Genomic DNA, 23,070 nt, shown 5'->3' with positions numbered 1-23,070 from the left:
TTGACTATCTGCTACTGGTAGGAATAATCCTTTATACTGCTTTAATGGTGTGTAGCATTCTCAGCGTACACTCAAAGGGCACAGAAAAATAATCTCTAACCATTTGTAAGATTAGTGCTAGTTAAGTATCAGGATTTGAAAGAATACTGAAATAGTTAAGAGTATGGGCAGACTTCACAAAAATGCCAGACAACAGAATAGCCATCTGAATTAGGATGTAAAATAACCAATGAAATATGAAACTATTAGCTAAAAAGCTTATGCTCTGACAAGCTTACACAAAAACCTCACTCCTTTATAGATTTTTTTTTTATAAGCCAGACAGTTGGTAAATAACTACCTTCTAACTACTAGGGAAAAAATTCTAAGAAGTAGCTATGCTGAAATTATATATATGTTACCCTTCTCAGTTAGCTTCCGATTTTAGATTTGAAAAAGAAAGTTTCATCTTTACCACCTCATCTTCTGAATCACAAATAGAAGCACATTCTAGATTGTGGGTCTGCATTTGTTCTTCTGCTTCTTATCCCCTCCCCCAGTGTTTTTACAACCAGCTGTCACAGGATACCTAGAAGCATGGTAATATCTTTATAGATAGAGATCTTGTACTTCCATTTCCAGATGGAACTTAGAACCATGGACTTTAAGCTCTTTCAATAAGGCTTACAATGACTGTTTATTAATGCTAATGAGGACTGCAGATTAATGCTTTTTATTGGTCCTTAGGTATTACCCACATCTAAGCAAGCCATGCAAAGAAACATTTCCATTTATGTTTCTTCAAGTGAAACTCATTAATGAAGAAACAGTTTGACAAATTCATGTATACTACATTAAATGGCTGTCAGATCACTTCTGGAGATTTTAAGAGGGGTCTGATTCTGAATATCTTCAAAGTCTGCTGGAAATCATACACCATTTACAATTCAACAATGTGTACTTGCCTCTCATGTTGGTATTCATGCCTCCTCCAGAAGACCCATGGGAATGTCCATGGCTGTGCCCATGGTCAGTGTGGGAATGGCCATGCCCATGGCTGTGGCTGTGCCCGTGGTGAGAATGACTGTGATCATGTGAGTGACAACCTCCCCGAGAAGCCCCGTGGGAGTGCGCATGGCTAAAGGCACAGATACCAACAAGGTTTACGATCAGCCCTCCAACAGAGACTGGCTGTGAGAGGGAGAAAAGTCGTTAACATCACTACATCTTCCCAGGTGTTCAAGTTTATTTTCTAGAACATAGTAATCGGAAACACCGTACACCTAAGAAACGCAAACTGTGGAAGCATTAAAATCAACAGAAGGATTATTCTGATGTGGATTCCTCATCATATTCCTTTCAGTATACAAGCTGGTTTCAAAGGAATTTTCTTCCCCTCTCAAAAAAATCCAATTCTCCCCAACCTTCCCAAAAAACCCACCCAATAACCACCACCACAATGCAAAACCTAGTCTCCACAAATCAGGACAAGATAGAAAATTTAGTTTTAAGAAAGGGTGATTTATTTTGTTTACTTTCAAAAAGAGATAAAGTGGTTTGAATACAAGCTTTGCTTTCACTGGCAAAAAACCCAATTCTATATTGTATCTAGGAGACGTACACTCATCTAAAATTGTACTTAACTGAAGACAGCAACTACTGCTTTATTGGTCACATTGCCTATTTTTCTACTCTTCTTTTGAAAAACTAGCAAAGTGTAAGAGTAATTCCAGCTAATTCCAGCTAATAAAGGAGTTAAGCAAGTCCTACTTGGGGGTTATTAGACCTTTCCTTGGCTATGCAGACTGTGCTCATGTAGGGGGGGTAACCCCTCCCACTCCCAAGAAACAAAATCAGTAGTAAAAATGGAGCAAATATTGAAGATTAAGAAGAAAAAAAATAAAAATCAGGCCACGATTCCAGCAATTCCAGCAATGCCTACATAAAAATCTTTCTCTTCGTTACTGAAGAGAACAGGACAGCACAATTCGTGTGTGTGTGTATGAGAGAAAACAAGTGAAGCTGGAAATATGATAAATGAAGGCTTGGATTTGCAGAACTCCATAATAAAAAAAAATAGTTTGAATAAAATGAACTACTGCATTTGAAAGAAAGGGATGGAAGCTTGAAAATTTAAGTGGGGAGCCCATAATGAGGCTGTGGAAGGTAGAGAGACACAGGTGTAGTTAAGATTAGCTACACAGAGCTTCATGATTGTTTATGCCATAGTAACACACTCAGCATAATGTTATGAATTCTCGCTGATTTTTGAGGTTTCTCAGAGATTAATACAAAATCTTTTCCGTAATAATTGACATTGGTATACATAACAGCAGAACCAAATTTAGTCTTGTACAGATTATTTGCTTAGGATCTTTTATTATAGAAAGACCACCATCTAAAAAGATTAGAGCTGTAACATCTTAGAAAAAAAATAAATTTAAATGTTATAATTAAATTATATTCATCCCTATATATTTTAGCATTTTAAAACTAGATTTAGTTTGGATTTTAAAATTAGAATATGTTAAGTCAAGGCACAGTTTAGATCTCTTGTGTATACAGCTTTAGTCTCAACTTCTTTTTTTTTTTAATTATGACAAACATAAATGAACCATTACCTCCAAACAACATTAAAACAGAATGACAAAACTTACAGTTAGCATATTTGTATCTATGTCTGGAGGATCCACCAGTCTGGCCACCGATTCCATGAAGACAAAGAAAGCAATTACCATCAGAAAGAGGCCGTTAATAAATCCAGAGAGAATTTCTACACGTCCATACCTGAAAGCAAACATATGTACTTTTGAGAGTGAAGAACAAATTTCAAAGTTATAATAAAGTTATAATACATTTAACACAGCATTAAGATTGCTTTGATTTTTTTCCTCAATGCCACAAAACCATGCCTTAATTTCTGAGTTATTTATTTCTGACCAAGAGGTAGCCAGTTTGCAAGTGTCCAAACACCAACAGTATAAAGCTATAATAATGTAAGTACTTTTTTATATATACTGCACATTCAGAGCTTCAAATTGCTAAACTGCTGTGCAATTTAACCATACACATTTTGATCATGTCAGCACAACTGAAATCCTCATATAAACACTGACTTTCAACATATATTTTTGTTTGATATACATACACATATAGACTGAGGCAATTTCTACATAATATTCACAGTGATAAAGTTTTATTTGTAGAGATAAATGAAAATTACATTTCAGACACTTTTTTGCTGGGGTAAGAGGGGAATAGCATGAACACAAATGGAACAGAAAAGAGACATAGCAAAAAACCCACAGAAGCATGCACCATTAAAACATCCCGAACATATCTTTAGAGCAAGGCATTTTGAAAACAGGCAAGTAGAACAGTTTTCAGATAGTCCTTAAAGAACCTAATATACATACCCGTAGGAAAATATGCGAGTTGCTTTCCATCGTGTCATCAGAGCTGCAAAAAGCCCCATCACTAACGCAGAGCAATCAAAAAGCATGTGAAATCCATCAGAAATAAGACCAAGGCTATTGGTCCATACTCCATAAAAAAGCTCCACAAAAGTGAAAGCCTAAAACGACAGAGAGTTTGAATTTTTCCTTGAACATTAACTTGTAATTTAATGTCTTGGTAGCTAGCAGGAAACTCTTTTCATAGGACACTTGATAGGTTTCAAAGGTATTGTTCAAAGTATTTCTAGACCATTTTCTCTCTCCTCCAATGAAACAAAAGCAAGAGATACATTGCAAGTCTATGAAGAGATATTTTTGAATCTTCCCAAAAGTCTTAGACCTAAGAAAACAACCCTTCTACAGGAGTAGATTTAAGTCTTCATTTATAATTTTAAACTAACATCGTGCAGACGAAGTTTTAAGCATTTTGCCAGTAAACAATGTAACAACTCAGACCTGACCTAACATTAGTCTAAAAGCAATGCTGTCTATGTATCTGTTCTGTAAAAAATTTCTTCACCAATTAATTACTGTTTGAATCTTGTGAATTAGTTTTGAGAAGGGTACATGAGGAAACATTTTTAATATACACATTTTCCCTGTACGATTTACTGTTATTAACTGGTCTGCCTATAAAAATTCTTTCCCATCTTTCATATTCCATAATGGAATTCCTTAAAGTTATCATGGATACTTCCAGTTTCTCCCATTTTCTTGAATAATTGCCAAAGAATGAAGAGAGACCTCTGCAAATGAGGTTCTATCAGTCTTGCTTATAGCATGACCCTTTCCTATTCGAGAAACAGAGAAGCTAGAAATAAAACCAGTCTACTCCAAAATGACACTACTCAATCCCACACTCGCTATTTTGTTGTCCCCATTCTTGAAGGCCTTATTAGTTTCAGCTTATCTGCTGGTAACATTGAGATACCTCGATCTTAAATGTACCATCAGATAAGTATTTACTTACTGGTATAATAATTACACATAGAACCAGCGCCACACTGTGACAACAAATCAAAGTGACCTGCCACTTACTGTAAGATTAGCACAAGAATCTTCTATTTTCACATTCCATCTAATGAAACTACTCTATCAAGGGTCACTTTAAAAACAATCAATCATGGGAACCTTTTAAAGAATAACTCTTCTTACTGTACTACGTACTACTATGATTTGGTTTGAAGAAAAAAACCCCAAAACATGCACTTACCAGATTTAGGCACAAGAAATAGAAGATCTGCCTAGAATCATACTCCTCAAGGATTTGTTTCAGTGACTCCTTAATAAACCTGGGTAACGACTGTGAGCTCTGCTGTAATGCATCACCCATGAAGTTATAGAGAGGAGTGCCTTCAGGGGAATAGCCAATAAGGGTACCCTTCTGCCCTTTCCTGGAGGGGGAGGACAGGATATTGGCAGCTGCAAGGAAAGTATTGAAGTTTTTGTTGCTGTTTCTAAGCTTCACAGCTATTTTATAATGTGTTTTATCAGCAATCAAAGCTTACATTATATTTGCAGGCAGCAAACTGATTGTCAACTTCATCTTGAGGGTTATCATTAGATTTCATTGCTATGTAAGATTAGATCATCACTTCCACAACAGAACAGATCTATAACATTCATTTTTTTGTAGACAGACAGTAAAGGAGCACAAAGTTACAGGCCCTTTTTATTCAAAAGAATCCATAAAAGCTCATCCAAAAGAATTCTGCACACATCCATTTTCTGATTGGCTTCCCAGTCACACAGACAATAGATTTGTTAAAAGATAAATACAAATACGTACATAAAATGAAGAAGACAGCACTCACTACCACCCCTCCAGAAAGAACATGCTCTGTGCTTTCATGGTGTGGTGGCTTGTTCATAGCTCGAAGCTGGTCTGTTATTGGATGTGTCCAAAAGTTGCCAAAAAGTAGTGCACTAATGAAAATAAGAAAGGACCCGTATCGAGCACATGTGGAAGCTTCCATCTTGACAGAGCATATGGACTCCACGTAGAAATCCAGGATCACAACAAAGAAGATGACTGTTATGAAAGGCATGATGAGAGAAGACCAAGACTCTACTTTACTCTGCAACAAAAAGTACATTTCAAACAGGATTGTTCACCATTAGACGTGATTGTATACACAGCATTAAACCTAGTTCACTTTCATTACAAATGTTTTCAGCTATCCATCAGAACATAAATACTTCTATACTTTCAATTTATCATATGAACCCAACATTCCAGCTATAGAAAGATACATGTATCTAGTACGCACTACAGTACCTTATTTTAAATAATTCCATGTGTTTAAAAGCAATGCCATATGCAATGCCATGTTTGCAATGGTCTACTCTCCCTAAGCATGCAGGCATAACAAACACATCTTTAAATTACAATATCTACTCCTGAGGAATAAGAGAGACCTGTATTTATACAGTTGTTAATACTTGTGCAATGTTAGTATATGAATCCAGGATATAATACCTGAGCCAGAAAGATGAAATAAAGTTATCACACAAAAGAGGAAATTAAGGTATCATGCAGATATACATGAAAATGTTAAGGAAAAATTTCAAACAGCGCTTACTAGAAAAATAAAAATGGCAACTTTGGTAATTTCAAAGATACTTTAAAGGAAAGATTTAAATTGCACTTCACAAGCAGAAGCATTACAAAAAATGATTTATTTTTATACCTGCTATCTTACCTCTGTTGTCAGAGAGAGAACAATGACCCATGGGCACAACAGAAGGACGGAAACAAGATGAGACAAAGCTTGAAGACGCTTGGCTCCACCTACATCTACAGACAGTTTTCGGGAAGCCATGTGAAAACCAACTTTACAGCACAATGCCAGTACCAGAAGCAGTACTCCTCCCTGGAAACATAGAGGGATCCCCTTAGCATCTCTTGAGAGCCAAATACCTCACTCCAAACAAAGTGACTCTCACATGAAAAAAGACTAATATGCTTTCCTTAACTTACCAGAAAAGCCAAAGACAGGATATTTCCTCTAATTGTTACTCTAGTTAGAAACAGTAATATAGCATGCATGGTTGTACCTCAGCACTATTCACAACAGCCTCATATGACTTGAAGTTTAGAACTCTCAATAGTGTTAATTAGCATACAACAGCAGTGAATTGGTAGCAAACAGCATAGGAGGAAAAAGAAAAACCACACAAAACAGGGTTTCCCATCTTCTATTATTAAAAAAGTGTTGAAAGTATACATAAACCCAAAAGTGTCATGTCACCGTGGCCTCTAATCCTTTCATAACCTTTTCATTCACTTACCTTTAATTGCACCATACTGTATTTCTTCACAATATTTTCTTTCAACAGAACAATCTTTCAACAAAATTGTTCTATAAATGAACCACAAGATACACACACAGCATCTCATCTCCCTTAGATCACACTTGCTTTGCACACAGTTAACCGGTCTCTCTAACATCTGATTTATTTTTATATTAATACTTTCTCAGCTGCTCCATATATTTTTTTTCCTGTTTTAGTCCTCAGTGCAGTCACTTTAGCAACAAGACTAAGCTAACAGAACAATTCAATCAGCCAGGTCAATCCCATACAGTAAGATTTTGAAACTCAGTTATGCATGCTACCCATTATAATGGGACTATACTACTGAGAAGTACCAGAATCTGTGTCCTCAAATACAAGCATCTAATGTAAAGGAACAACTGGGGAAAGATAAAGAAGCAGCAACAAAACAGAGACCCCCAAAAGTAAGCAAGAAACATACTGCATGCAAAGCATTATGAATATCCAGAACACTGATGACATGGAGTACTTCATGATAATTTTGATGAGACTTTTTAGGTTATGCATTACAGCAAAGTCCTTATCAGCTATACAAGTTGAATATTGTATGGTTTGGCCTGCTGTATTGAAGCTATTCACACTCAATCAAGATGGAAAGATTACAGTACTAGTTCAGTTCTGATATGGGGTGGGGATGGTGAACTTTTTGCTGTTGATTTAGGCTTGGATTAGCTCAGAGCTGGCGAAATTCTTACCTACAAAACTTAGATAAGTATTAACCTACTAAAATACAAGTTCTTTACCTTGTGATCCGCAACACCCAGGAAAGCAATGATTGTATACAGAACATGGGTAAGAGCACTGTCATGATGCCCCTCAGCTAAATAAAAAAAAAAATTAAGGAAGAGTTTCATTTGATTTTTTTTTTTTAAACCAAAGAACAGGTAGATGTAGCAGAAGACCACGGGAAGCAGAAGTAAGCAAACTGAGATTTAAGGTTCGTCAGATCCTTAAAATTTAGGAAAGATGAAAATATTTCCACAGAAAATAAATAGTTAAAAGTATTTGGAAGAAAAAAAAAAAAGAGTATTTTAAAACATGAGAACATAGGCACTGTTAAATACTGCACAGTAGTCATGATACAGGATTTATGTTAATTTTGGCAACCAGACTTCAAAAAATATACTCAACAGCATTAAAAATTAGATTGATTTTCACTAAAAGCACTACAACAGTGAGGTGTCTAAAGTATGACCTATATCTGTCCAGTTTCTAAATATTTAAACTTTAGAAAACAAAGAGTAATTGACAAGCACAATCCAGCAAAAATTAAAATAATGATAGCTTTTGGGAAAACTACTAGAGGGCACTTCAACAATGAATTTACTCACTGAAAACTCAGTAGATTAATCAATACTATTCCTGAATATACCATTTGCATCTGTAATTCCATGTTTTCATCCTTCTTTGAGCAAGTTTACTTTCACCTTGTTTGTTTTTACTGCCCATCCTCAGATGTACCGCTTTTTGCCAGTACACTTCACTATGATGAGAAGACCTGTTGAAAACTGACTTCAAAATCACTTCCAATTAACTCAGTGTCTTTGAAAGAACATTAGCTAGCTTCCACTTGCAGTTTGAAGTCCATTGTCATTGGAGCTACTGCAGGCTATTTCACATCACTTTTCAGCTTAGCAGATGAACTGAGATTACCACGTTTGCAAAAGCACGAAACAATCTTTTTGGATACACCCAAAAGACTAACAGCCAGGCTGTCAACCATTTACTGCACACACTTAGGCTCCAGCCATTATGTCTAGAATTTCTAAAAAAAAAAAATGAGAGCTGATCAAAAAAGCTTCTAGCAATCCTAAGTGGCCTGATATGTACAAATGGGCAGGGAGCCTTTAACTACAACTTAAAATCTATAGCTGTGTTTTAAGTTATCAACAAAGTAAGCAATGCCATTCATTCAGCTGTAAATATTAGTATTTAGATGTGAAAGTAAAATCTTACGCTGTAATATTCTTGAAAGCTAAGATTCTTCTAAAAAAAAAGCAAGCATATTTAATTCAGTGCATTCAACTTCACATTCTCTCTGCTCCAGTAGTAACAGGCACTTGCTCTTAGACATAGCAAGGAAGGATACGATGTTCTGCTATTTTAGCCATGAGGTCGTCATTATCAAAAAGTAGTAAGCAGATAACACCTATGATGAAAAATGCAGCACCTCTTGTCTGTAAAAAAACAAAACAAAAAGCCCAAAATATTTTTATAATATTCTGTAACAGATTGATGTTAAAAAAATCCAGGAAATCAGCCCCCTCTCTCCCCCCTTCCTGAACAATGTAAGCGTATTTTAGTTTGGTAAGAAAAACATGAGGAAAAAACCCATTTTTTTTAAAAAGTGACCCTGACAATATGATTTTATATTTATTCCGTTTTTCAGATTTACCACATAACTCAGGGTAAATCACCACTGTAACAAGCCAGAAGCCTGTATCTTATGAACTTCAAGTGTGATTGCTTCCTTCTTCACGGTGTATTTCCACCTGCCAGAATGCAGAGCTACTTAAGCCTGATGATTTAATATTTTGTAGCATCAAGGAGCTATAAACAAGATCTAGTGGACAAATTGTAGTATTTTGTCTTATGGGACATAAAGGCTGAAGCACTGTCCAAAGGCTCTGAGAAAGCAGAGCTCTGCAGTGCTTTCGTGAGGAAGGAACAGAGGTAACTATGAAATCTCAGCTCCCAGAGCTTTCACCACCCTGACTTAAAACAATGCAATTTTGGTACTCATCATCTTGGCAAAACACTGAGCTCTACAGCTAAAAACTACTATTTAATTCATATTCTGAAGCCAAATACAGCTATCACATTTTTGTTTCAGAAAGTCAGCTGACTTCTCTTTGCCACAGTTCACTTCATAAAGCTGAAACATTCAGAGGACAGGGTTATTGCTCCCTTGTTTCTACTGCCTTAGACATGCAGCTTAACTGCCAAGTGTGGTCCACTAAGGTACAGATTGACAAAGAATCTCTCTGAAGCTCTACGTTTACCCTTTGGGTGGATGGCTGGAGAAAAAACTTGTCTTCTAGTTGAAGAGCTTCATGCTGGATGCCCTAAGCATCTCAATTTGAGGAGGGTGGGGGCAGAGTGTCAGAGCAGATGACTGTGCTATTCACTCTAAGGCCAGCCTAAAAGTGATTAGGGGACACCAGCAGCAGTTATGAGACTGAGATTTTAAAACTCCCAGCCTGAGGCAGCATCAAAGCCAGACTTTCTCTTACACAGCAAGTACTCTAGCCTCTGGTATATGACATCATAAGGCATCTTCCTCCAACTATCACTGTTTTTGAGGGGAAGTGGCCAAGACTGCTAGGTGCTGGGATGGGCTCATTCCATTTAGGGCTGATTAGGCACAGGTAGAGAACACCCTGCACAACTGCGTGTAATGGGACTCAAAGGATGTTTCAAGTATAGATCTCTGATTAAGTGAAAGACTGGGCCCAAGTATTCAGCACATATAGGCTCATGCAGACATTGAAGTACTTAAGAGAACTTTTTGGCAGAAAAAATGAAGTATGGGGAAAGCTACAGACACTTGAAAAGAGCTAAAATCCCCAAAGTCAAAAAGAAATGTTGTAAATATCTTGGTTGCTCAATGTTTCCTTTTACTTTCCCTTTCGCAGACAATTTGGCCTAGCTTGCCAGTATTGTTGGCCTTAAGTAAGGAAGCTTAGATAGTAGAATTGCTAACAAGCATTCTTTATTTGACCTAATCATTAGGGTAAGAATGCTTTGCCTGTGTTAAATCCTTGGTTAGCTGAGATAGTTGCAATGTAGATAGATAAAAAGGAATTCTTCAGGCCCTGTGTCCCTGGAAGGGGCTGATAAGGAGAAACTACACAAGAACCACCTGATTTTGGATATGCAAGGAGGGTATGAGCAAGACAAAGATGGACCGAGCATGTGTAAAGACAAAGTTCAGTCAGCGGTCAGAGTGATGAAGACTACTGACTTCCTCCAACGACCACCAGAGGATCCCTAACGACCACCTAAGGACTTAAGTACACATGCGTCAGGGACATTTACATATATTAATGAGTTCCAAGAAATCTCATGTTTATATAAATTAATCTTATGAATATGTATATTTTGCAACATATAACCTCTGTGATCTTGCTTGTTTGTCGGAGCGATCCCCAGTGCTGCAATAAAGGATGCCTGCTTAATAGTAACTCCGTTGCTATTGAGTTTTATTTCGGGAACACTCTGAAACTCCAATTCACCTGTTGGGAGATTTGGATTTTACAGGGTAGTCTCCACGAATTTTGTTTCAGCTTTGGCGACCCAGATGGGACCCCCTCTGTCCGGCTGCAGGAGCCCCTGAGTCGGAGACTCCCTTGGCTGGCCCCGGAGACTTCTCTGGAGGGACTCCCCGATTCAGTGGATCCATGCGGGGATAGACAAGGACCACTGGTAAGAAAGGCATTCTTTTTGAGTTTTGGGACTGGTCATTTGAAGCCACTCATAAGTCGCAGTTCGTGAGAACCTCGCCGGGTGGCATACAAATTGCATGTACAATTCGTACTGGCTGTTTGGTTGGTACGCTGCATGATTTGTATTGGTTAGTACGGTTGTTTGTTTGTGCATTTGTATCTGATTTTGATTTACATATGCGTATGTGATATACGTATATGTCTGGCATACGCGTATTTGAAAATCTGTGATTACTCTGTGTTGACATTTACTATCTAGGGATAGTAGTTGTTATGTGTAAGTGTTTGTGTTCCAGTTTTTGTTTTTGTCCTTGTGTTATATAAATTTAGAATGGGGAACCAGCAAGGTGGAATTTTGAAAAAGAGTCCTTTGGGCTGCATTATGACTCACTGGAAAGCTATTGGGGAACCACCTGGAGGGAGTGTGAATCGTAAAACCTTGATAAAATACTGTAATCAGTGGTGGCTTTTATATAAGTTAGATAATGGAGAAAAAAGGCCTTTTGAAGGGAACTTTGAAATATAACACTTTGTTGCAACTCATGTTATTTTTGCAGCAAGAAGGAAAATGAGATGAGGTGGTTTATGCAGATAGGTTTTTCACTCTGCGGAATCACCCTGAGTAGCAGAAAGAGTGTGGAATTAATTTGGCACCCCAGGACCCTGTGGTCTTGGCGATAGAAAAGGAGAGAAATAAGCAAAATGAGATATTGAAAAGGTGTTGTTCAGCATGTAGCATTGGACAGAGATGTTTGAAAGTTGGTTCGCAGAATGAAAGGTTATAGGATGTGGATGCAGTGTTTACAGGCTCTGGTGCTGGCTGGGACTCTGCCGGGAACAGTGAATGAGAGCAGCTAGAGCTCAGGTACAGGCTCTGGTGCTGGCTGGGACTCTGCCGGGAACAGTGGACCAATCCTGGCTGGGACCCTAACCAGATGGGAACCAGGGATTTACTAGTGCGGTACAGGGAATGGATTGTGTACGGAATAAGAAATGCTGTCCCAAAATCAGTAACTAATATTTCTGGTTTTAGGACAGTCGGTTGATGATATTAGAAGGAAATTACAGAAAGTGCAAGGGGCAGATGCAAGGGACTTGGAAAGGTTATTGGAAACTGCTTGGCAAGTGTATCGGAATAGAGGTAGTCAAAAGGAAAAACAAATGGGTAAAACAATTGCTAATCCTACAGTAGCTGCTTTGCGCACCGTAGAAGGTCAGATACCCCCTCGGAGCAACACCAATGAGGGGAGAGGAGTTATGAGAAGTGGTGCAAGTGCCCCACTTAGAGGGAACAGAGGAAATCAACCCCTCTTGAAAGATCAGTGCGCCTATTGTAAACAACTGGGGCACTGGAAAAAAGATTGCCCGAGACTGGGCAAATCGGTGATGGTAGCCAACATGGAAGAAAATTGATGGGGACCAGGGGAATCTTCCCTAGCAGAACCCTTGGTAAAAATTCAGCTAGGGAAAGAAGAAAAACCTGTAGAATTTTTAATAGATACAGGTGCCACATTTTCTGTATTAAATCAGACTTTATTGCCCGTGAGTAAACAAACTGTTAACATTGTGGGAGCAACAGGGCAGGTTGAGAGGGCTTTCTTTCTAAGACCATTGAAATTTAAAATTGGAAAAAGTGTAGGGATTCATAAATTCCCCTACTTGCCTGAAGCTCCTAGACCACTTTTGGGAAGGGACTTATTAGAACAATTGAATGCTGAAATAAGATTTAAAGATGGGGAAATCGAATTTAAAATACTAGAAGAAAACCACATTGAAATTTTAAGTTTGGCTCTCACTGAACCCCAAGTTGGAGAAGAAGAAATTATGCAGGAAATAAAAGACCAGGTATACCCAGGAGTATGGGCCTCGGGAATACCTGGAAAAGCTAAAAATGCGGAATTGGTTGTTGTTAAACTCAAAGAAGGAGCACGACCCATTAGGGTGAAACAATATCCTTTGAAATTGGAAGATAGACGAGGAGTGAAACGTATTATAGAAGAATTTATAAAATTCGGATTATTGACTGAATGCTCTTCAGAGTACAACACTCCCATTCTGCCTGTCAAAAAGCCTGATGGCAAAACCTACCGACTGGTACAAGACCTACAGGCAACAAATTGGATAGTTGAAGATTTGCACCCGGTAGTGGCAAACCCATACACTTTATTGACCAGTTTAAAAGAAACCTATGAATGGTTCACAGTACTAGATCTGAAAGATGCATTCTTTTGCCTCACCTTGGCCCCTGAAAGCCGCAACTTTTTGCCTTTGAGTGGGAAAACCCTGATTCAGGACGGAAAACCCAACTAACCCGGACAGTGTTACCTCAAGGATTTAAGAATAGCCCCACAGTTTTTGGAAATCAATTGGCTAAAGAATTAGAGGTCTGGGAAAGGCCTCCAGGAAATGGTACCCTTTTGCAATATGTGGATGATATTCTGATAGCTACAGAAAAAGAAGAAGAATGTAAGGAATGGACTGTGAGTTTGTTAAATTTTCTTGGACTAAGTGGTTATCGAGTATCGTTGCATAAAGTCCAGATCTTGAAAAAAGAAGTAATCTACTTGGGATTTGTGATTTCTAAAGGACAGAGACAGCTCGGGAATGACCGAAAAGAAGCCATCTGCAGGACCCCAGAACCGACCACAGTAAAAGAGCTGCGAACCTTTCTGGGAATGACAGGTTGGTGTCGATTATGGATTTATAATTATGGACTTTTAGTTAAACCCTTGTACGAACTGTTGAAAAATAGTCAGTTAACATGGACTGATGAAGCCAAGAGGGCGTTCAAAGAATTGAAATTGGAATTAATGAGAGCTCCAGCTTTGGGCCTGCCAGACATAACAAAGCCCTTCTGGTTGTTCTCATATGAGAGACAAGGAGTAGCTTTGGGAATTCTAGCCCAGAGGCTGGGTCCTTATAAACGAGCAGTAGCATATTTTTCCAAACAATTGGATGAGGCAAGTAAAGGATGGCCGGGATGCCTTCGGGCAGTTGCCGCTGTTGTTTTGATCATTCAAGAAGCTCAAAAATTTACTTTGGGACAAAAGATGGTTGTGCATACTTCCCATGCTGTAACTTCTGTTTTGGAACAAAAAGGAGGACATTGGCTGTCACCATCAAGGTTTCTGAAGTATCAAGCAGTCCTGATGGAACAGGACGATATCGACATCGTTACACCTGCTGTTATTAACCCCGCTTCTTTTCTAAGTAAGAAGCAGGAAATGAAGACTGTTGTACATGATTGTATAGAAACCATTGAGACCGTATATGCAAGTAGGCCTGACCTGAAGGATGAGCCACTGGAAGAAGCTGACCACGCTTGGTATACCGATGGGAGTAGTTTTGTAAAGAATGGAGTTCGAATGGCAGGATATGCTGTGACCACCACAGATCAGGTGGTGGAAGCAAAGTCACTCCCTAAAGGCACATCTGCACAACGAGCCGAAATAGTTGCCTTAGTGAGAGCACCAGAGCTTGCCAAAGGATTGCGCGTGAATATATGGACAGATTCAAAATATGCCTTTGGCATAGTGCACGCTCACGGAGCAATTTGGAAGGAGCGAGGACTCTTAACCGCTCAAGGGAAAGGTATAAAACATGCTGATATAATACTGCGACTTTTAGAGGCTGTGCAACTTCCGTCAGCAGTGGCGATTATGCACTTCAAAGTACATCAGAAAGGTAACACTGACAGGGAAGTGGGAAATAAGTTGGCTGATTATGAAGCAAGGCAAGCAGCAGAACAAGGTGAGATACTAAGTTTAATTCCTGAAAAATCTTTGCCACTACCTGAATCAGCTGAATACGATGAAAAGGATCAGAAGTTAATTACTGACTTAGGGGCTAAAATTGGCCTATCAGGATGGGCAGTGTTAAAAGATAACAGGATAATAATTCCCTTTAGACTATTGTGGGGACTGACAAAGACTGAACATGATAAAACTCACTGGGGAACTGAAGCTCTGTATAACTCTCTCACTAAGCAGACAGTGGCTAGAAATTTGTTTCAAACTGTGAAAAGTGTGGTTGATAGGTGCGAGACATGTTTGAAAAATAACCCAAAGGTAGAAAATCATGTAAAATTTGGAAGCATAGGCAAAAGAAATGTTCCAGATCAAAATTGGCAAATAGACTTTTCGGAGCTCCCTAGAAAAGGGGGGGTATAGGTATCTGTTAGTGTTAACCGATACCTACTCTGGATGGCCTGAAGCTTTCCCTTGCAGAACTAAAGCCCGAGAAGTAACAGAAGTTTAAGAGAGGTTTGGAGTGCCAGAAGTGATCTCCTCTGACAGAGGGCCACACTTCGTGTCACAGGTAGCTCAGCAAGCTAGTAAGTTTTTAGAAATTAATTGGAAATTGCATACAGCCTACCGCCCACAAGCAAGTGGACAGGTAGAGGAAATGAACCACATGATAAAAACACAATTGAGCAAAATTTGTCAGGAAACCAACTTGAGATGGGATCAGGCCCTCCCAATTGCATTATTGAGACTTCAAACTAAACCAAAGACTAAAGAGAAATTGTGTCCCTTTGAGATTTTATATGGGAGACCATTTCAAACCAGATATCGAGGGCAAGATCTCACCCAAGCAAGGGAAATTAGCTTACAGCAATATTTAATAGTAAATAAATTAGTAGTATCTACCAGAGCGTGGGGTTTAGATTCTCCAGTGCACTTGTTTAAACCTGGGGATTTGGTTTATGTTAACAATATTTCAGGTGATCCTCTTGAAGAGAAATGGAGTGGCCCTTTTCAAGTTCTGCTCACAACCTACACTGCAGTTAAGCTTGAGAAGCACGCTGCGTGGATCCACTATTCGAGAATTAAGAAAGCACCTACTGGACCATGGAAATCTCAGCCTATGGGACCAACGTCCGTAAGACTGACCCGAAAGTAGTTTTACTGATGCTGCTATGCGCTTGTTTACTAGTGTGTATGCTAACAATTTAATGTTAGAGCTCATTCAAGGATTTGGTAAATTTGACAAGCGTAACTGCTTGCCTCCCAATTCCTCAATCTGCAGGCCTACCTATCCCATGGGGAATCATACCTGTGAATTTGACAATGCTAGAACTTTTAATTTAGAACCTTTGTAAAAGAATTTACAAAGTTTAAAGAAAAGGGGGGAATGAAAAGAGCTAAAATCCCCAAAGACAAAAAGAAATGTTGTAAATATCTTGGTTGCTCAATGTTTCCTTTTACTTTCCCTTTTGCAGACAATTTGGCCTAGCTTGCCAGTATTGTTGGCCTTAAGTAAGGAAGCTTAGATAGTAGAATTGCTAACGAGCATTCTTTATTTGACCTAATCATTAGAGTAAGAATGCTTTGCCTGTGTTAAATCCTTGGTTAGCTGAGATAGCTGCAATGTAGATAGATAAAAAGGAATTCTTCAGGCCCTGTGTCCCTGGAAAGGGCTGATAAGGAGAAACTACACAAGAACCACCTGATTTTGGATATGCAAGGAGGGTATGAGCAAGACAAAGATGGACTGAGCATGTGTAAAGACAAAGTTCAGTCAGCGGTCAGAGTGATGAAGACTACTGACTTCCTCCAACGACAACCAGAGGATCCCTAACGACCACCTAAGGACTTAAGTACACATGCATCAGGGACATTTACATATATTAATGAGTTCCAAGAAATCTCATGTTTATATAAATTAATCTTATGAATATGTATATTTTGCAACATATAACCTCTGTGATCTTGCTTGTTTGTCGGAGCACTTATGGTGGAGCGATCCCCAGTGCTGCCCAGTGCTGTAATAAAGGATGCCTGCTTAATAGTAACTCTGTTGCTATTGAGTTTTATTTCGGGAACACTCTGAAACTCCAATTCACCTGTTGGGAGATTTGGATTTTAAAGGGTAGTCTCCACGAATTTTGTTTCACACTGACGAGGCTAGGCAAGGATCTGGAGACTGTATTGCTGGACTTCCGTGCCTAAAGGCCGTGACCACTACGTGAACATACGTCTCCGTCAGTTTGAACCCAAAATCCCATTACAAAGAATGCTGAAGTACAAAATAATTCTCAAGGTTCCTTTCCACCTACAGAAAGAAAAAATTCTCAGATTATCTGCTATGGATCTCCAACAGCTTCACCCACTGTTTCTCTCTTAATGTCGTATTTATTATTTCAAGCAGTACATCTTATCATTTCACCACTAATTAAACTAAAAAAAGCATAGTTTCTATGAACATAGGCCCGAAACACTGTTGTTTCGGGTAAAGAAGTTCTTGAATTTATAGTATTCAGTACTTTCTACATGTGGTAAAACAAATTTTTAAATACCTTTGCTGGTCCTCCACCTGAGCTTGTGAACAAGACACTAAGGAGTGATAGCACAACCACGTCACTGTGCTCAAACAGCAACAATGTCCTACAAAAAAGTGAAATAAACACTTATGTCCACTTACAAGGAGTTTACCTCACAAGCTTGATATATATTATTTCAGCTAAAATTCAATGACACAGCAGTCAAAGATTTATCCTGTGATGTCAACAGCAAGTTTAAACAATTCAAAAGGATAAATGCAGATCTATTTGCTTTCACCAGCAATAGATCTAGCTGTGGACAGCTAGACATATCACCAAAGAACTTCCTAACTCAAGGAACAGATTAAAATTGTTCATTTATAGATTACTTTAAATTGTACTTTATTACAGTAATACAAGAAGATACTAACTTGCTCAAGATGGAATTATTATTCCCATTACAATACCTCCTCTAAACCAAAGTTTCTGGCTCCCAGAAAAAAGAGGTCCTGTTCTGTTTTATTACATCCTGTTTATTGAGGTCTTGATGGTCTAGTAGTTTATGCAAACTCAGGACCTCTTAATTGCTGAAAATAAGAAATTCTAACTTGCACACTATCTCCTTCAGATAGCAAAGGCCAATTAACAAGCTATATCGACAGCTTTCCAGAGCAGAACATGAAACTAATACATGCTGTCAAGTCTACGAAATGCGTCTGTCATTCTCTGCATAGTATTGCAACCTGCTAGGGCCCATGTTACTGGTTCTGTTTGGGAAGACTGCTAACCAGAAAGGCACTATAGTACTTCTTAAAGAAATACTATTATGCTCAGTTATGCCTTCTCCTGTGTAGAGCATAAAACTTCAACTTCATAAAAGGTATAATTTAAGGCTTTACCTTCCTCTCCCTAATGAAAGACGTTTTCTCATACATTAACCTTAATTTTTGGAAGTCTAATGTTATTCTTTTATAGTTACTCGGTACTGCTAACAAACAGCACAGGTGATTTTATGTGGAGTATATGCACTAATGCTACCCAATTCCAACACAGCACTGGCATATGACCAGATACAGCAGTGCCCTGCAACAAATGCAGAAATTGATTCTAGTCACCTGGCACAGGAATACAAGCTGCTATCACTAGCTGTCAAGCCATGGACTTCAAACAGTTAAATGAACAATTGGGGTTACATAAATGGGACTAGGGAAACAATGAAAACTACAGTCAGTAAAACAGTCAGTGATCTTGTTGTATCACTCACATCAATAGTTTAAGCACTATCAAGAATTTCACTGACATCTTGTCAAAGAATGAATGAAGAAAATTACAAGTTCTACAGAAAATTTTACGTATTTTTTCCCAAGCACAACAGAGTTCACAGGAAAACGCATAAAGATTCATTTAAAATTTCAAAAAATAAAGCAAGAGGCTGGCATCATGGGCATCATGGACAGAAAACAAAAAACAAAGGAGCAACACAGGGAAAGATGACAAAAATTAGCTTAAAAAGAGAAAACAATCTTTACAGTAAATATATATTTACCTCAGTGGTCCACAAAGAGTAAGGCCAAAAAACCACAAGAGTGAAATGATACATCCCACAACAGCATGCTTACAAATTTTGATCCACTACAAAGGAAAGGTATTTCATTACCATTTTCTCCACAGTTTCAAAATAAACACCCCATTATTAGCATTCTTTTAGCACAGTAGCTGTACAAATAGAGGCAAAAACACATGCTTTGCAAGTTCTGCAAAATTTAGAGTATGATTATCTTTTTACCTACTTTGCCAGGCAACTAAGGTTTGTTTGGACATATTATGAAACAGAATTCCTTATTTCTTTTCTACCACAGTACTAGGTTCTATAGTATAGTCTAGGATCTCTCTAACAAAAAGCATGAAAAAAAGGCTGAAAAAAATCAAGTCCATTTACCTGTCAAAGCAGCTGTTTATTTTGTAATCTATTGTATGTATCTGATAAACATATATAGAACTAGATAAAACATCCAAGATAAAGAGACTAAGACCTTAAGTCTACAAATGTTTATGCACATGTTAATTTTTTTCTCCAGGAAGCAGGTTATAATTCAGCTATTCAACACATTATTAACTTTAAATGCAAATTTTTGAAGAAAGGTAATTCATTTTGGAAATACATTAAGTGAGACAAAGTCCCTATGACACATATCACATCTTCAAAACAAAGAATTTTAAAATTTTTAGCAATAGTGAAACCATAAATGGACAGATTTTTCTGAACACAAATCAAAGATGCAATTTATTCCTGTTCACACTTCAAAATTCTGCCATACGTGTCTAATCATGAAAGCACTTGACATTTGGAAGAGTTCTGAGGCTATCCTTCAGATTCTCTCTACTTAGCACATACGCTTATAACACTGTGCATGGATCAAGTTTTTGCACACACAATTACATAAAACCAAGATGAACACGGAGCATGCAAAGAAAATTTGTTTCTTACAAAACAGGAGGTTCCAACCTGGCCCTACTCTAACTTCTCAGGGTACCGGGAACTCGACACAGGCCTGAAGAGCAGTTAGACCAGCCCCTCATCACAACACACCACGCAGAAAGCACTCTTTTGGCGTGCAGGACATGACTGGAGCACTTCAACATTCTGGCAGTCCAGAAATCGCCCTTCTAAACTGTCGAAGTCAGCTAAGCAGACTAAGCACTATTTGAAAATCCAATCCTCAAAATAGATACTTGTCTGGAGCCGAGGAGCAATCTTTTCATGATACTCTCAAAAGGAGCTGACAAAAGCTAAAAATGATGATTGTTTTTTACAGTGCAGTAGACACAAAGTTAGTTACACACTTCTGGAAATTGCAACCATATCTTCCAAGTGGAGTAACCTTAGTTGCACTTTCACTTTTGGCAAGAGCCATGCTGTCAAGACTATCTACAAAAATGTGAATCACTGTTCCATACATCAACCCACCTGACGCTTGGTTACCACTTTTCCAGAAGAAAATGGTTTTTGAAACAAAACCATAAAAAATGCGGACCTGTTAAAAGGAGAAAGTTTTTTCTGTTAGTGTATTAGCAGTCATCTTTTTATTCAAACCAGCTCTAAATAACTAGGTCTCTCATATCAGGTTCAGTTTACAAAATGGCTTCCTCTACATTTTTCATTAAAGGGCCACACTGACCACACTCACTGGTTTTATTTTCCCTGCTGCATTACACGTGTCAGATACCAGTACAAAGGTGGTGACAAGTGAACTTCGGTTCTGGTCAACTTTAAATGCAAGTTCTTCAGAGAATGGCTAATGAGAAGTCTACCTGTGATTTACAAAAATCAAAATAACTGATCTCAGAAGTTTTGAGGAGAAATAATACTATGTTTTTTATTAGCATGATACATACACCCAAAGGCTTATTCACATATGGAATGTCGAATACACAGTCTTGTTAGAAATGGTAAGAAACAGCATGCATCTTCCTCAAACAGGATTAAGATTAAGTGATCGGGAAGAAGACTATGGCGCTTGGGAACATGAGAAGCCCAGAAATGTAAACGAATTTGAAATAAAAGGAAAAAATGAGGTTCCAAATGTTCCAACTCTGCCAAGTTTATTACAGAAATGCTCTTCCACATTGTATCAGGTAGATACGAAGGAGGATTGTGTCTGCAAAGGTTGTTTCTGTGTATTTGCTACCAGTTTCCACACTTTAGCTCTCAATCAGGGAAAAATAGCAGTTGAAGCTCACAAGAACTACAGGAATACAACTTACAAGGAAGCAAGCTTGTTTTCTACACCCTTCTTACGAAAATTTGGACATGCCTGAGTTTCCTATGATCAGTACTGCCACACTACGATCAATTTTGAAGTAGCAAAAACACTGAAGTTTCTCGAGAGTAGAGAGGCCTTACAGAGATGTGGATAGACTACACAGCTGGGCAATCACCAACCATATGAAATGTAACAAGAGCAAGTGCCAGATTCTCGACCTGAGATGGAATAATCCTGGTTATATGTACAAATTGGGGGACGAGAGGCTGGAGAGCAGCCCTGGAGAAAGAGATCTGGGGGTTTGGGTTGATGGTAAGGTGAATATGAGGCAACAGTGTGCCCTGGCAGCCAAAAGGGCCAGCCGTGTCCTGGGGTGCATCAAGCACAGCATAGCCGGCTGGTCGAGGGAGGTGACTGTCCCACTCTACACTGCACTGGTGCAGCCCCACCTCGAGTGCTGTGTGCAGTTCTGGGCGCCTCAATATAAGGAGGACATCAGACTCTTAGAGTGTGTCCAGAGGAGGGCGACCAAGATGGTGAAAACTGTTGAGAGTAAGACTTAGGAGGAGCAGCTGAGGTCACTTGGTTTGTTCAGCCTGGAGAAGAGAAGGCTGAGGAGTGACCTCATCACAGCCTACAACTTCCTCACAGGGGCAGTGAAGGGGAAGGTGCTGATCTCCTCTCTGGTGACCAGTGATAGGACACGAGGAGATGGAATGAAGCTGCATCAGGGGAAGTCCAGATTGGGCATTAGGAAAAGGTTCTTCACCGAGAGGGTGGTCAGTCACTGGAACAGGCTCCCCAGGGAAGTGGTCACAGCACCAAGCCTGTCAGAACTGAAGGAGTGTCTGGACAATGCTCTTAGTCATATGGTTTAGTTCTGGGTAGTCCTGCAGGGAGTTGGACTTGATGATCCTTATGGGTCCCCTTCCAACTTGAGATATTCTATGATTCTGAAATCATAGTGAGCAGAGATATGAAGGAAAAACACTGCTATGTACAGAGTATTTCCTGGATCCACTACTCCTATGCCTTCTCCTCAATTAATCTATAACAACATAATGCAGGGTATAAGCTTGATGCTGACAAAGAACACCGTAGACAAAGCGTGACGTAATGGTGGCGGACAAGGTTTCTCCCCCTGCACACTCACCCCAGCTGCACTATAAAGATAAACTGCACGAGGTGGACTGCCTTCAGAAGATCGTAGGATTCAAACAGCCCCACGGCCTTCAAAAACTTGGTGAAGCACAGCAGCACGATGTATCGAGTCAGCCTGCAAAAGGAGGGAGGGCAGTTTGCACCTGCGACCACGCACACGCCGCCGCCGTCCGGGCCCAGGCCCCGCCGCCGGTCTCTCCCCCTCCCCGGCGGCCCTGCGCCTCACGCGGAGGAGGCCGCCGGCTCCCGCCGCGCCCGCAAGGCTGAAGGGCGATGCCCGCTCCTCCCCAGACGGAGGGACGGCGACGGGCAGCCCCCCCTCGGCGGGGCTCGCCCGATGCCCCCCTCACCCAGCGGAGCGGCCGCTCCCCCCCCGCCGCCGTTACCGGGCGCTGGGCACATCCACGGGCCCCAGCACGCCGCCGCCGGCCAAGGCCTGCCCGCTGTACTTCTCCTCCATGCCGGGGCGGGGGAGCGGGCGCGGCCCCGCGCCCCTGCGAGGGAAGGGGAGTGAGCACTCAGGCGCGGCGCGGCCCGCCTCCCCCGCAGTGGGGGCACCGCATCCTCCGCGGCCGGCCGGCCGGCGCTGTGCGAGGGGGAGGGGGACGGGACCGGGACCGGGACCGGGACCGGGACCGGGACCGGGACCGGGACCGGGACCGGGACCG

At 39.8% G+C, this 23,070-nt stretch overlaps 1 protein-coding gene across 5 annotated transcripts in view; it reads right to left on the bottom strand.

Annotated features, from left to right (window-relative positions):
- Positions 1-23,070, bottom strand: part of SLC30A5 (solute carrier family 30 member 5) — a 174,109-nt gene extending 151,039 nt beyond the window's left edge. For 4 of the 5 annotated variants that reach the window (XR_012778941.1, XR_012778940.1, XM_075526530.1 and 1 more), the window contains exons 1-13: positions 22,789-23,070; positions 22,395-22,517; positions 20,446-20,512; positions 19,024-19,109; positions 17,514-17,601; positions 8,860-8,947; positions 7,514-7,590; positions 6,137-6,307; positions 5,224-5,512; positions 4,648-4,856; positions 3,396-3,553; positions 2,637-2,766; positions 945-1,170 (exon numbers count right to left, since the gene is read on the bottom strand). Coding sequence is in view for 3 of the 5 variants with exons in the window: in XM_075526530.1 (XP_075382645.1) it covers positions 945-1,170; positions 2,637-2,766; positions 3,396-3,553; positions 4,648-4,856; positions 5,224-5,512; positions 6,137-6,307; positions 7,514-7,590; positions 8,860-8,947; positions 17,514-17,601; positions 19,024-19,109; positions 20,446-20,512; positions 22,395-22,517; positions 22,789-22,862 (1,786 nt within the window). In the remaining 2 variants the exon portion in view is untranslated. Of the gene's footprint in view, positions 1-944; positions 1,171-2,636; positions 2,767-3,395; positions 3,554-4,647; positions 4,857-5,223; positions 5,513-6,136; positions 6,308-7,513; positions 7,591-8,859; positions 8,948-17,513; positions 17,602-19,023; positions 19,110-20,445; positions 20,513-20,665; positions 20,790-22,394; positions 22,519-22,788 lie in introns of those variants that run through there. The other variant, XM_075526532.1, reaches the window with a different exon arrangement.

The sequence above is a fragment of the Mycteria americana genome, chromosome Z (genome assembly GCF_035582795.1).
Source record: "Mycteria americana isolate JAX WOST 10 ecotype Jacksonville Zoo and Gardens chromosome Z, USCA_MyAme_1.0, whole genome shotgun sequence".
NCBI classification, from domain to species: domain Eukaryota; kingdom Metazoa; phylum Chordata; class Aves; order Ciconiiformes; family Ciconiidae; genus Mycteria; species Mycteria americana.
This window is presented reverse-complemented; position numbering and strand designations above follow the sequence as displayed.